The sequence below is a fragment of the Magallana gigas genome, chromosome 3 (genome assembly GCF_963853765.1).
Source record: "Magallana gigas chromosome 3, xbMagGiga1.1, whole genome shotgun sequence".
NCBI lineage: Eukaryota > Metazoa > Mollusca > Bivalvia > Ostreida > Ostreidae > Magallana > Magallana gigas.
Window position 1 is genome coordinate 42,560,895 of NC_088855.1, and position 14,100 is coordinate 42,574,994.

Sequence of the window (14,100 nt, forward strand, 5' to 3'; positions counted from 1 at the left end):
CCCAATATATTTGGCTTAGTTTGAGGGTTTTTTAATTCTTTGATTACAGTAACTCTTAGTTTTAGCCCACTTAAGCTAAAAGCTCGACTGAACTTTTCTGATCACGTTTAGTCGAGTATTCGTCTATCTGCCCGTCCGTCCGTCTGTAAACTTTTTAACATTTTCGACTTTTTCAGAACCACTTGGACAATATATACACTGCAGTATCGTTCGTTCGTAACTCACGAGGAGAATAAACAAAACCTTCTCTACTTTATTGTCCAGGATATTTTGTATTTTACTAAATGAAGACAGTTTGACCAGAGTTTCTCGGGAAGGCGATGTGGCCCCTTGACTTATTGTTGTTATCTAGACTTTGGTGTAAAATAAGAGACCAATAAACACCTGGTGTATGTATATCATATTACGGGATATTAAAGTACTACAGGTAGTGTACCAATACGAAGGAGCAGAAAGGATCCGTAACTATTTTAACGTCATATATGACGTATAGTGCTCAAATTAGTTTTGACTCTAAGTAATTTAGTTTAAATTTCGTTTGATTTTACCGGTTGACATGTACCGGTATCTGTTAAAAAATCAAGAGATAGAAATTAAACAACACAAAATTGCAATGTGTAGTTTGTGTCAGGTGTTTTTTCCATTTAAAATGATTACATGAAGTACCAGTGTACAATATTCAATGATTTTGAATGATTTCCGGTATTTTTTTTAAAATGAAACAAATTAAATATAAAAAATTATATATACATGTACTTGCATTAATTTGTTATATACCACTGTATTCCAATATATATTTACACATACATGTTGGACACAAACGTGTTTCGGTACCACCAGTTAAACATTATCGTCACCAATGCATCGACTACTTGCTTTCAGGGTCCTCGTCTCATTTTGAACGAACCCAAATATAAGCTTATGAATATTCATAACAAAATCGAACAATGACTCCGTTTGAGGACACGTCTTGTTCCGTTAGTCGTTGAAAGACACGTTGCACAATTTGGAAAAACAATTACTTATAAATTCTACAGACAAAATAAAAAAGCAGGGCGTTTTATTACAGAAAATGTTTGCGCACAACCCGGCGTAACATTGTTTTTTTGTAACTGCAATATAATGTAGGGGGGGGGGGGGGTGATGGTGGCATCATTTGAACTTGCAATGCAGGTTATCTATGCATAACTCACCAAAAATTGAATGCTGTGTTATTTACAATTAAAGATTGCAATTTAAGCACAGTATCTTAGAAATATTTTAAAAAGCTAGGGATAAAAATATTTTTTTTCTGTGAATGAAATAATAAATGGTCACTGCATTGCAAATCTTTAAAATAAATTTTTTTCATTGATTATAATTAAAAATTAAATGTCAGTGCGTTTACTTCTAGTATTTATTATAGTAAAAAATAAACTAGAATGAAAGTCCATATAGTGACAACGGCAGAGATTTAGTTTTCAGTGGATACGTGTCACCAAACTATGGACCCAGTCCAGCGTCTACATTAACAGATCTATACTATGAAACTAAATATTAAAATGAAATTTGCGAAATAGGTATCAATGCAAAGGAATATATAGCAGTTTAAAATCGTTTAAAGCAAAAGCTAGGAAGGGTGACTGAAGTATATATATCTTTATCGTATGGTCTCAGGGTAAAATTTGGAAAGCGACAATAAATTTTATGGAATATATGAATATCCCAAATAACGAATTTTCCTTTTTATAAATTTTATTGTGCACACATGCATAAAGTTGTAGATGACGTGTTAATTTAAAGAATCTAAAAAAATGTGTTTTGTGTGTGATGGAGGTCGGGGCCGGGATCCTAGTCCGTGCTTTTATGATAGCTTGGAGTACCAGCATCTGGGTTATACTGATGTTGATAAATTTTGTCTAAAGTATCGTGTATCGTTGCATTATGCATATGTCAAATATCCACTCTTGATTGATTTATTTTGGATGTTTTTTTCTCTTTTATATAAACTTTCTGGTTCTTTTATTTTGCCCATCATACATACATGTAATTTGCACCTCTTATAATTTCTTTTATGTAAGAGAGAGATTTGTATAAACCTTTTGGCTTGTTTCCCAATCTTGTTTTACACTATGTCAAATATCTGTACCTGCTATTGTAAAAATGTCAATAAATATTGTTCAAACGAATGTATCGTTGTAGAGAACGAACGACAACCCAGAAAACAAAAAACAACAAACAAAAAACAAAAATGATAAAAATTAGTTTTGTAAAAGTTAGTGTCTAAATTGTGTGAAATATAACTCAAACAAATATCAGAAATTTCAAATTATCAAATTGATATGGAACATGTAGCATCAAAGCAATTTCCATTTATTTTTATATTTTTGTCGCAATTAGTGAAACCTGCATTATAATTTTGTAAATACACAGAAGAGCCATCTAGTGTCTTCACTCATGTTTATCGGACCATAACGTGGGACTGTCTAAACCGTAAACGCGTGGAAAAGGCCGGAAGGTAGCAAACATGCTGCAAATCTGTGCTTATTTATCCCTGGCTCTTGTTTTTCTCTTTGGGACCAGTTATGTTTCATCGGAGACTATTCAAGGGTCTGTTCTGTTAAACAGCGCTGTCTTTAGCAAGGTAATCAGCTGGCAATGTACGCAATATACAGGTGTCTCAGTGAACACGTAGCAATATGAACATATTGGATACAATGTGTAAAAATTGTATTTTAGATTTGACATTATCTGTAATACTGCATTAATATGAATGTTTACATCGATTACGATAACTGTTGTATGCTCGCACTGACCACATCCTAAGGTAGATAACTCCTGCTTGATAATATTAGCTCACCTGGGTCAAGCGTAAGCGTGCTAGATCGTCGTGGCCTCAAGAAGAAGAGCTCTGCTTATAGATTTTGGAAAACAATCAAATTTTAAAGTTATTATGATATGTTTCTCTATGAATTAATACTTTATTGCTAAACAAATCTTTTTTTTAAATATTAAGGTAGATCAGATGGGTAATTTGTTGACCACCAAGCCTCCTAAAATTGTTTCCTCGAGATGTTGATTATTTTCACGTCTTGCATCATTTCCATTCTTACAGATTGTGGATAAATACAAGGCAGTGTTGATAAAGTTTGATGAGACGTACCCTTATGGAGACAAACAGGACACCTTCAAAGCAGTGGTTGAGGCCACACTCTCCCAGTCTGATTTACTCTGTGCTGAAGTTCAGGTTGCAGGTAATTATAAAATTGAGTTCATTTCATGGTAGTGTGTGCCAGTGCTTTTCTATCCATCCATTTATGGTAATTTTAAGGATTAGAAAAGAAATACACTATCAGTGCATTTTATCATGTTTTTATGAACAGAAATAACGGGGATCAGATATTTGGTTCTCAAAATACATGTATCTTTAAATATACATCAGATCTCCAACTCCTTACCCCACCCACCCAGACCCCCATCCTCCCCACCCCCGAAAAAACTTAGTATATTAGAAGACAGGTATATCTGTTATAAGATATTATGATAAACTGTTCTCCAAAGGAAGTGAATATAACATTTACATTCAATTGTACTTCGACATGCTTTGTAGATTATGGGGAGAAGGAAAATGCAGACATCGCAGAGAAATATGGAGTGAAGAAGGATGATTTTCCAGTCTACAAACTATTTGTTGAAGGCAAAGATGAGCCAGTGACCTACACAGGAGATGTCAAAATTGCTGATGATATCAAAAAATTCTTAATAAGAGAATCAGGTAACAATTTTACACTGTTTTTCTACTGTTCATTTTTATTTTGATACATTTACCAGAATCTGCTCAAATGGTGGTTTAAATGCCTTCTGATTTTAACTTTATTGTGCAAATCTTTGTAGGCTTATGGCTTGGACTTCCAAGTTGTCTAGAAGATTTTGACAAACTGGTTGCAGAATTCCAAAAAACTCCAGATGATAAAAAACCAGATTTACTGAAAAAGGCAGAGGAGTTAGCCAGTAAATATACATCAGAAAAAGAGAAGAAATCAGCAGAAATATATATAAAGACTTTGAAAAAGCTAGTTGAAACCCCTAGTTTTGTGGACACAGAGATTAAAAGAGTAGAAAAATTAAAAGATGGCAAAGTTAGTGATAAAAAGAAGGAGCAGTTAAATGAAAGACTAAATATTTTAACATCGTTTCAAATGAGACTAAGAGATGAATTGTAAAAGATACACAAATCTGTTTTAATGATCATTCAATGAAGAATCAATCACTCCAGATCATACTTTAAACAATCATAAAAGAGAAGTCATTAAATCTAGATTTACTTCCCCTTGTCAGCCATATTCCTAAGAACTTTCTTCTTTTTCTACTTTTGTATGAGTTAATCTTAAGTGTGTACTGGTTATAAATCTAGTTTTGGTCATCTGCATGGTGCTATGTCTGCAATAGAAAAATGTGTGGTCTAAAATTACATGTCCAGTTGCATATGTTATCAGAATACTAGTATGACTTTTTTTTTTTAGAAAATAAAGAAAATCATAAATATATTGAATTGGTTGTATTTACTTGACTTGTGTACTTGATCCTTAATATTGGCTCTCCCTAAGAAGCACCACTCCCATCCCTCTAGTCACTCAGCTGATGGAAAATTCAGATTGTCATTTACACTGCACATCTGCTTTTGATTGAATTTATTGATGTAATATCTGTTTTCTCCACTCCAGTTACGTTAAAAAATTTGATTTTTAAGCTCAGTGAGCTTTTCTGGTCAAAATTTGGCCATTGTCTGTGGGTGAGGTTGTTGTTGTCATAAACTTTTTCACATTTTCATCCTCTTATCCAATACCACTGGGCCAATTTCAACCAAACTTGGCACAATGCATTATTTGGTGAAGGGGATTTAAGTTTGTTCAAATAAAGGACCATGCTCATTTTCAAGGGGAGATAATTCAAAATTATTGAAATTTTTTAAAGTTAAATCAATATTTTATTTCAAAATGAAATAGGATCAAACAGCAGGCATGGCCTATTTTTGCCCTTTCCCTAAATTGAAAATTTGGTGGTATTTATAGATAAGATCTTCTCAAAAACCTTCTGGCAGGAAAAGCTGAAACTTGTAAAGAACCATCCTCAGGTATTTTAGATTCAAGTTTGTTTAAATCATGATTCCTGGGGGTATGATGGGGCTTTAATGAGGGTTGAATTTTTAAATAGGAATTACCAGGGTTGTTCAGAATTTATTGAGACATATTGATGAAAATTGACATAAACATTGAAGAAACCTAAACAAATAATGAAACAAAGTAATATTAAAAATTGTTGTTTTGTTTACCACGGTACATAAACATGTCGGTGGTCAGGGTACCCGGTGCAGGCATAAACTCATAGAATATTAAACCAACACAATTACTTACCAAGTGTTGGTGGACAAACAATTAATAGTAAAGGATTCAAATTATATATGCTCATTTTGCTATTCATTGTTACTACCGGTAACTTGTGTGCAAGTTTCACTAGTGTTTGAGTAGAAATACTGAGATAGTACAAATATATTTTCAAGCAATAGAAATCTGATTACGATGGTTTATTTAATTTTGACGCCCAGGCAGCGCAGTGAATATACATCAAATTGGTAGGAAACACGGAAAAAGACATTTACAGGCCAAGTTATTGCTTAAACAAGAACTAAACAATATAAAGGAGTCAAAAGCTTTATTTTATTGGATTCGTTTTAAAAATTTCACATTAATGAATGGTATCCTGGTTAACTTTATTTGTGAAATTTCAATGGTGTATCTGTTTTCTCAGGGGAGTAAGAGAAAATGTCTCAATAATTTTCGAACAACCCTCGTATAAATAAAAATCTTTAACCATCTTCTTTTCAAAAATTTATAGGCCAGAGAAGATTTAACTTGTGTGGAAGCATCCTCAGGTTGTGTAGATTTAAGTTTGTTCAAATCATGATCCCCTGGAATAGGGTGGGGCCACATTTGGGGGTCCAAATTTTACATAAGAATCTTTAAAGTCTTTAAAAATCTTCTCTCAAATACCATCTGCCTAGAAAAGCATTAACATTAGGTAAAGCATATTCAGATTGTGTAGGTACAGTTTGCCGAAATCATCATTTTCAGGGATATGAGGAGGCCAAATTTGGGGTCTGATTTTGCCTAGGACATTTTTAAAATTATTCTGAAAACCCCTAATGTTATGATATATAGGGTATTACTTATATGCAACCATCTTGAAATATTGATGATTCTCAATTGTGTAGTCAGTGGTCCCTGGACAATTCTTGGACCCAACAAGGGGTTCAAAATTTTATGTTGGTTTCTATATGTATGAACAATCTTCTTGAGAACTGCAGCGCTCAAAATGTGATGACTATGAAATTATCCTGTTACAAAAGGGTCTCAATGTTTAACATATAAACATCTGGAGAAAAATTTGAAAATCATTTTAAACAGGATATATTTTACTTCATTGCATAGATATTTTGTATATATGACTCCATAATGCTTATTTTATTATGGTTATTGTTGCTCCGGTGAGCGATGTTGCCCATGGGCCTCTTGTTATATGTTGGTTTTAATTCTAGTCAGAAATGAATTAACAGCTTAAAAAACCTTACCCATCATCCGTATATCCATGTCTTATGAATAAAAAGTTCATTTGTTCAATACCAGTGTATATATAGGCTATATATTATAGAACTCTCTATAAACTAGTACATGTACTTGGTATATATATAAATACGGGAAACGAGTGTGAATTAAAAATGCCACCGATTGTTGATACTTCTGTTATGTTGGACTTTAAAAGACGTATATTAGAGGTTGTTATAGATAAGTAGTTAAAAAAATAAAAAATGAGGAAAAGTGGGATAGTGCACGGTCCTGTCTTCAAGCCTTTGTGGTAAGATCTCGTTATTACGAAATTAATTTAAACAAAAAAACGTAAACTACGAGAAAAGATATTGTTATTACGAGTTAATAACGAGTAAAGTGGTCGTTCCCATTTCTCTCTTCTTTTTTTTCTTTTGCATTCATATTTTCTCTCTTGACTTTATACACGTAAACGTTTCAGATGGAATATTGTTCTTCACGTGCAATTAAGTTTTTCTATACATATGTATAATATAGATATTTCTGTAATTTTTGCAATCTAATTCTATAAGACTGTGTGACATTTTGATGTTTCTGTTCTGGAATAATTATGTTATGCCGGGGGGGGGGGGGGGTCCGAGGCATTTTTTTGGTAATTTTATAATGTAATTTAAAGAACTTTGAATTTTACAAGGGGAGGGGGTCCAGACTTTGAACAAGTAAATGCCAATATTACCGATAAATATAGATCTAAAGATCGTGTTGAGTTTTTTAATTCAAAACAGTACTGGCGTGCGACCAGTTCTCGCCGAGTACCATTTCTCGCCAGTACATTGTGACGTCATTTTATCAACACATAAAATCATGGACGAAAAATGACGTCACAATGTACTGGCGAGAAATGGTACTCGGCGAGAACTGGTCGCACGCCAGTAACGTTAGACAGTTCATTTTACACAACATATTTTTTTACACGGGCCTTTCCCTGTTAAATGTGTTTGTATTAAAAAAAATAGCTTATAACGACTTGCTTTAGAAGAAAAAATTTTCTTTGAAAAAAAAAACAATAATGACACGCCTCGAGTTGAATATATTTTGATCCGCCCATCCATTCGCTCAGCTTTCACTTTCGGCAAGTTTGGTCATGTTTCCCGCATTGTTTATAACAGATTTAATGGGATTAGCTACAAGTGCAAATTAAAAAACGTACGTCATCAGAAAGTACGTTGTTGTTGTAGTCTTTTTATCATTAATTATCGTGCAAATTTAACAATTTAATTGGGTTTTAATTCGTTGACACATGTGTTTGTAACCTAAACAATAACAAAGAAAGTACACCCAAAACGGTTGGATGACTTTTGCATGTGACTTTCCCCACATCCAATCACGCGTTGGCTTTAATAAGCTCATGGAAGAATGATAACGATTTCCGCTGGTGGCAGGGAAACTGACAGATTTTAGTCATACAAATGTCTTTGAAAAATGCTGTAGTGTAAACTTGTTTGATATTTTATGTGCTTTCCTCAAGAATGGCAGATTCGTTTTCGATTGAAGGGGCCCGCAGTGGTCAAATGCATTCTCTTCTCGGCGAGTTCAAGGGATTATACGAGGGACGTCTCAAACGATTAGATGAAACAGAGGGCTCCGGGGACGATACACTCAAGGTATGGGTCAGCTCACTGCTGGAATATTATAGTTACCTGTAGGATGTCTGCAGGTAACCGATCAGATACCTTTGATACCGTGTAGTTTCCAAGAGAATGCGTTGTTCCTTGTTTTCATTTGTGCATGTGTACTTATATTGAGAAGGCACTATAACCATTGTTGTTCAAACATGTTGATGAGATGGATAGGGGGGTTACCTTTATATATTCATTTTTCCATTATTTCATGTTTTAAACGAATGAAGTGTTTCATGTTCTCTGAGTGTAAACATTCGTATATTAATGCTTGACCAAATATAAACCAAAAGCATGCTCTTCAACAGCAGTTCAGTACCCCACCACCAACACATATAATTATATAACCTCTCTGCTCCATTCAAAAACATAAACATTGTATTTGTTGATTTCTAAGAACTAAGAAGTTTTATTTGCTCCAAAAAATGAAGAATATTAATCAGGACCAAGTACAGAACTACATTTTACTTTTTTATATGTCTATAATACCTTAGCAGATTTAAAAAAAAAAATGTCTCGGTATGGACTTCATAAGTCTGTTCACTTAGTATGTAACTTTGATATTTTTGTTTATGACTTGAAAGATAAAATATGCAGAAAGGTATAGTCATTATTGCTCATGTATATAAACTTAAGTTAATACAAAGTTAAGTCTGCAGATCTTCAATAGATTGTTTATTTCCCAGTAAAGAAGAGATAAAGTGTTAGGATTTATAGCATCTGATATCATTAATTTGATTAATAGTAAAGACATTTAAACCCTTTTGTGTGGTTATATTACACCAGACAAAGTAATTGCAAATGAGTTTGTTAATTGAATTTAAAATCTGTCACCATCTTACTCATTAAATGTCTTTTATAAAACCTTTTAGTTCAGTCCTGTCTATGGGTGTATGCACTCGCAGTTGGATAAGATAATAGAAAAGCACAAAGATCTCCTCTTTATTTGATAAATCTTTTTAAAGAAAGAAAACATTCATGGATATGACAAACTATGTACACTAAAAAATATTAAACAAATTTCAAAAGTATTAAAGGGATAGAATATATTATAGAAAATTCAAAAGTGTTTAATGGATTCATTTTTAAAATCCAATTTCAATCTAACTGTATAAAACCTGCTTGGAAATCAAAATAAATGACCCTCTTGTTGGCACATGAGATCTCCTTTCTGTATTGTCACATTTCAAATCAATATCTGTTATGCATTAGAAAGAAAAAAATCTTGCCCAGTTGAAACCTTTTTATTTATGACTTTAATGTGTGATGTCTGTGTCATAAAGTTTTTTCTTTATTTTGCCTCTGAATAGCAGTGAAGTGCTTTAAAAATGCTAGTAGATACAGGTGAACTCTGTACATATGATACTTACTACTTGCCAACACGGGATTGTCCTAGCGATATAAAGGTTTTGACTTGTGTTTTATAAAACACAATGTATTTACCCAACAAAAGTTTTATTTGTTTTCTTGCTTTAGATGTTGATGATAAACTAAAAATAAAGCTGCAGATCTTCCTCATGCGGTTATTTAAAACTTTATTTTGCATTAGATGCTAACCTTCAAGAGATATTCATGAACTCTTTATAGCAAAGTATTCTTAAATGATAAGGTATCAAAATAAGGCGATCAAGTTTTATCATACTAATATGAAGATTTTATTTATAGATAATTACATATCGGGGGGGGGGGGGGGGGGTAATAAAATACAAGAAAAAAATGTTGAAAATTTTATTCATTCAATAATGCATATAATATTCAGCATACTCTATTTTTCTTCTCTAGACCCGGGTACGAATCTTACAGGCCTATGTGAACGATCTCAGTGAGCAGAATGATGTCCTGGTGTCCACGCTGGAAGAGCTGGAGAAGGAAGCTAGGGAGAGGGTCAACCTGCTGGAAAAAGAACTCAAAAAGGCTTCATCATCCAGCAAGGTAGGTGCTTGTACCAATGAAATGGAGCCAAGGTCATGCATGCTAAATCCTTGTTTCTCTAGTCCTGCCCTGCAATAACTTCTTTCATACTATGACATCAAGGGTGTTTTGTGCCCCCAAGAGTGAAACAATTGAGTTTTTGACCTGCAATATGAAAGATGTACATTTTATTGAAAGTTGCATATGAAGTTGCTACCCATGGTCTATTTCACATCAATGTAATATTGTCAGGAAACCTTATTTTCATGCAATGATGGTTTGCTACAGATTGATTTTCTTTCATAACATGTTCATTGTTCTATTATGGTAGACTTACTGATGTAGGAATTTCTAGAATTGAATTGCTTATGTACTAAAGAGAAGTGAGTCTTCCTAAAGCAGTATCCAGTTCCAGGTGATTTTTTTTTTTGTTTAAAAGGAGGGATTTGTATTGGTACAGTCCATGTTCCTCAAATATATATACTCTGCATCTTTTCATAATGTTTTATAAAATTTTGCTAATGGAAAGTCACTACACATTCACATTTTAAAAACACTGTGCTTTGTTTATTTAATTGCAAAGTTAGAAAATTTCAGATACACTGACAACTTTCTTAAAAAATACTGGTACTCTCCCATGGAAAGGGGGATCCTGTGAATTTTGAAATCTTAAAAAATACATGGTGATTTTGTAATGTTATTTAACTCCACTCGTTTGTGATTGTGTACAAACACAAATATATAAGCATCCACCATTACATTAATATCTGAATTAAGACCAACAATTTAATAATAAGTGATCTACAGAACTTCTTTTAAAAAAGGGGGAAAAACTCTTATAAGTTTGGTGATGCTAGCCTACTGAATAATTTTTTTAAAAACCTGATGTAGATATATGAACATACATTTACTTTGTAGTTTATTCACTTTAAAAAGTTGTTGTTTACTTGCTAAATTATTTGACGTTTACTTTAAAGCAAGACTAACCGGCAAATGATTGTTAAATGCCCATTGACTTACATAGCATATCAAAGCAAATTTTATAAGCAATATAGCTATGATCAGTGTTCACACAAATATATATTATGTAATTTAAAGGAAATTTTATTTAAACAGGCTGTGTTGTAATGTTTGACTTCCAAGAATACCATAGTTTTGAATAAGAAACTTTAAATTGTCATGCTCTGTACAATGTAATATTTCGGAAATAAACCAGAATGAATAATGTTATTGAGATGGGTTTGTCTTGGTTTCTACATTGGTATTGAGGTTAAGCAAGCTTACTGTAGTCTAATCTCTAAGTTATTTTACAACTGGATGGACAAAAATAATGATTATGAATTATTATTGATGATATTTGATCCATGAGGATTTTGGTTGGAATTTCTAAGTAAGCAGTGAATTGTATACTGATAATAATGTAATGAATACTAGTAACTCAATACATTCATTAATTTAAAAAAGTATTAAAAAAGTATTATCTATGTAACAAAGCTCACTACAGTTCAAACTTCAAGTACGGTCTGTTTGCAAGAAAAATTGTAATTATACAGCATATTGCATACTACGTCACATTTTGTAATGTCTTTTACTCAAATCATCTTTATTTGGAAGGGTAGGATTCAAAGTAAAGGTCCTTAGTTATGTTGTCTGCACATAACAGCCAGCAATTAAGTCTATGATAGTGATGTTGATGACCATGTAATAGAAGAGGAGGAATGAGCTACACTAGGCTTGAACTCAGGAGCCTTCAGTTTAAAAAACAACATTCTACCGACTGAGCTAAAGGGTTAAACCAATAGATAGTGCTCGTAGGAGCGTAGCAGTATTGAGCCTAGTATGATATACCTAATACACACACTTTTATAACTAGTACTTAGTTTCGTTCATAATTGAGTTAAATTGTTATTGTTTTGGTGGGTTCTCTAAAGTTTGTTATGGCCTTATGTTGCACTGATGTTTCTTTCATGTTCTTCATGGTGATGAAGCTTTGCTTTGCTTACTTGTGTTGGTGACAGCCCAGTTTGTTCACAGTGAGAATGCAACTTGTTCTGATGGTTGTTTAATCTATACTACATAGCGGGTTTATCTACTTATTTATCTACTTATACTATTGGCTGCTCTGTATTGTTCATGATTTAGGCCTGCATTGATGGCTGCTCAATTTGTTCACAATAAAGATGTTGTTTTCTTGTTATGATGACACAACAGCTTGTATTATGATGAATGGAGATATAACTTAGAAGCCCTGATAACTACTTAGTGGCCATTTTCTATAGGTCATGATAAATTTAATATACATGTAGAGTAGCAGTTAAGGGGCAATTTCACAATTTTAAATTTTCCTAGAGGACCTAAAATACAGTCAAAATAGTAGTACAATCTTAACAAGAGTTGCCTCTCTTGAAAGTATATTAGTTAAAGATGTTGTTTTCTTGTTATGATGACACAACAGCTTGTATTATGATGAATGGAGATATAACTTAGAAGCCCTGATAACTACTTAGTGGCCATTTTCTATAGGTCATGATAAATTTAATATACATGTAGAGTAGCAGTTAAGGGGCAATTTCACAATTTTAAATTTTCCTAGAGGACCTAAAATACAGTCAAAATAGTAGTACAATCTTAACAAGAGTTGCCTCTCTTGAAAGTATATTAGTTAAAGTTTGAGGAATAAGGTCCTATAGTTTGTGTAACTGTCTTCCTGAAATACCCTGTGATCTTAAGAATTATGTGGGTTGACAATGTTTGCTCACTAGTTAACTTACGTTGTAAATCTCAAATTTTGTCTCAGCATGAATTTGTCAGTTATAAAAATAGATAAGGGAGTAAAGGTTAAACAAAAACAACAGGGAATAAAGGTGAAATAAAAACAACATTAAGAAACGATGTGTATTAAGTTGTTTTTAGAACATGGTGAAAAAAGAGAAGAAAAGCCCTAGAGCAACAACAGAATGCAATGATAAAACAATTAAGAAAAGGGGAATTTAAATCTTACAATAAGGTAATTAGTCTTGTGTCACCCCTGTAGTTTTTGACCGTGAGTTTAAAAGGCAGGAGAGTTATGGTTATTGTTAGTGGCCCCACATTGTTCTATGACTTAAAGGTAAACTCCAGCGCTCAACGACAGCGGGTATTGTGAGGGTGGCATGTAACAGCATGTCAGACTGTGCGCGTACAGACTTCCCGCCCGAGTGAAAACACAGAGATAACATTTTTACAAACAAATCATATTCATTCATGCAGCTCCTATGAAGCTCAAATCTTAACTGTCAGTTTAATGCCATTTAATTAATGAAACCATTTTACTATTCAAGTCATCAGAATTTGCTGAACAGTTTTGCTTTGGTGTCTTTTGTGGGGTACATTTTGAATGTAAACCCCAGTGAACCTTGGGATTATTGCAGACATTAAGCTGTTCAAATATTGTTCTTTTGTTGTTGTGTGAGTGAAAAGAGGATTTAACTTGCGATATTAATATATGCATGTTATATGGCTAAATTGAACTCCTGAAATTGAACTGGCAGATAAATTCCTTGAAATATTCGGTGTGGAGTGTTTTCGGTGAAGGGTAGTGTGAAATGTTTTCAAGTGTTATGTGAGGATTTATCTAGTTGTTGTGAGGATACATTAGTACCCTATCCACCCAGCATGGATAGGGGAGGTGGATACAGCTATCCTGGTCGCTCCAGGAGCCCAGTATCCAATAAGAAAGTGACGTGGAGGGAACCAGTTGATCAGACGCAGCATGGTCAGCAAGCAGCTGTAAGCATCCCTTGTCTCAAATTCAATGCTGTTTATTTCTTTATGCTTGCATACAAATTTATCATTCAGATTTTTATAGCAATGTTTGGTCAAGAATGTTGTAAATGATCCGTGATCAGCTGTTGAGACATGAATTTTATTCATATAAGAAAAGAAAGGGG

The 14,100-nt window shown here is 33.3% G+C and overlaps 2 protein-coding genes across 21 annotated transcripts in view; both read left to right on the forward strand.

Moving 5' to 3' along the window:
* The first annotated feature begins 2,408 nt into the window (after positions 1-2,408).
* Positions 2,409-4,526, forward strand: LOC105329061 (endoplasmic reticulum resident protein 29). The gene is made up of 4 exons (XM_011430200.4): positions 2,409-2,623; positions 3,095-3,233; positions 3,590-3,754; positions 3,874-4,526. Exons 1-4 carry the CDS (start codon positions 2,507-2,509, stop codon positions 4,200-4,202), a joined length of 750 nt encoding a protein of 249 aa, XP_011428502.3. The 5' UTR covers positions 2,409-2,506; the 3' UTR covers positions 4,203-4,526.
* A 3,452-nt stretch (positions 4,527-7,978) lies between these two features.
* Positions 7,979-14,100, forward strand: part of LOC105329063 (uncharacterized) — a 43,915-nt gene continuing 37,793 nt past the window's right edge. For 13 of the 20 annotated variants that reach the window (XM_066079869.1, XM_066079868.1, XM_066079859.1 and 10 more), the window contains exons 1-2: positions 7,979-8,245; positions 10,043-10,192. In XM_066079869.1, coding sequence (XP_065935941.1) covers positions 8,111-8,245; positions 10,043-10,192 — 285 coding nt within the window. In that variant the 5' untranslated portion in view covers positions 7,979-8,110. Of the gene's footprint in view, positions 8,246-10,042; positions 10,193-13,399; positions 13,940-14,100 lie in introns of those variants that run through there. The other 7 variants (XM_066079860.1, XM_066079864.1, XM_066079866.1 and 4 more) reach the window with 2 other exon arrangements.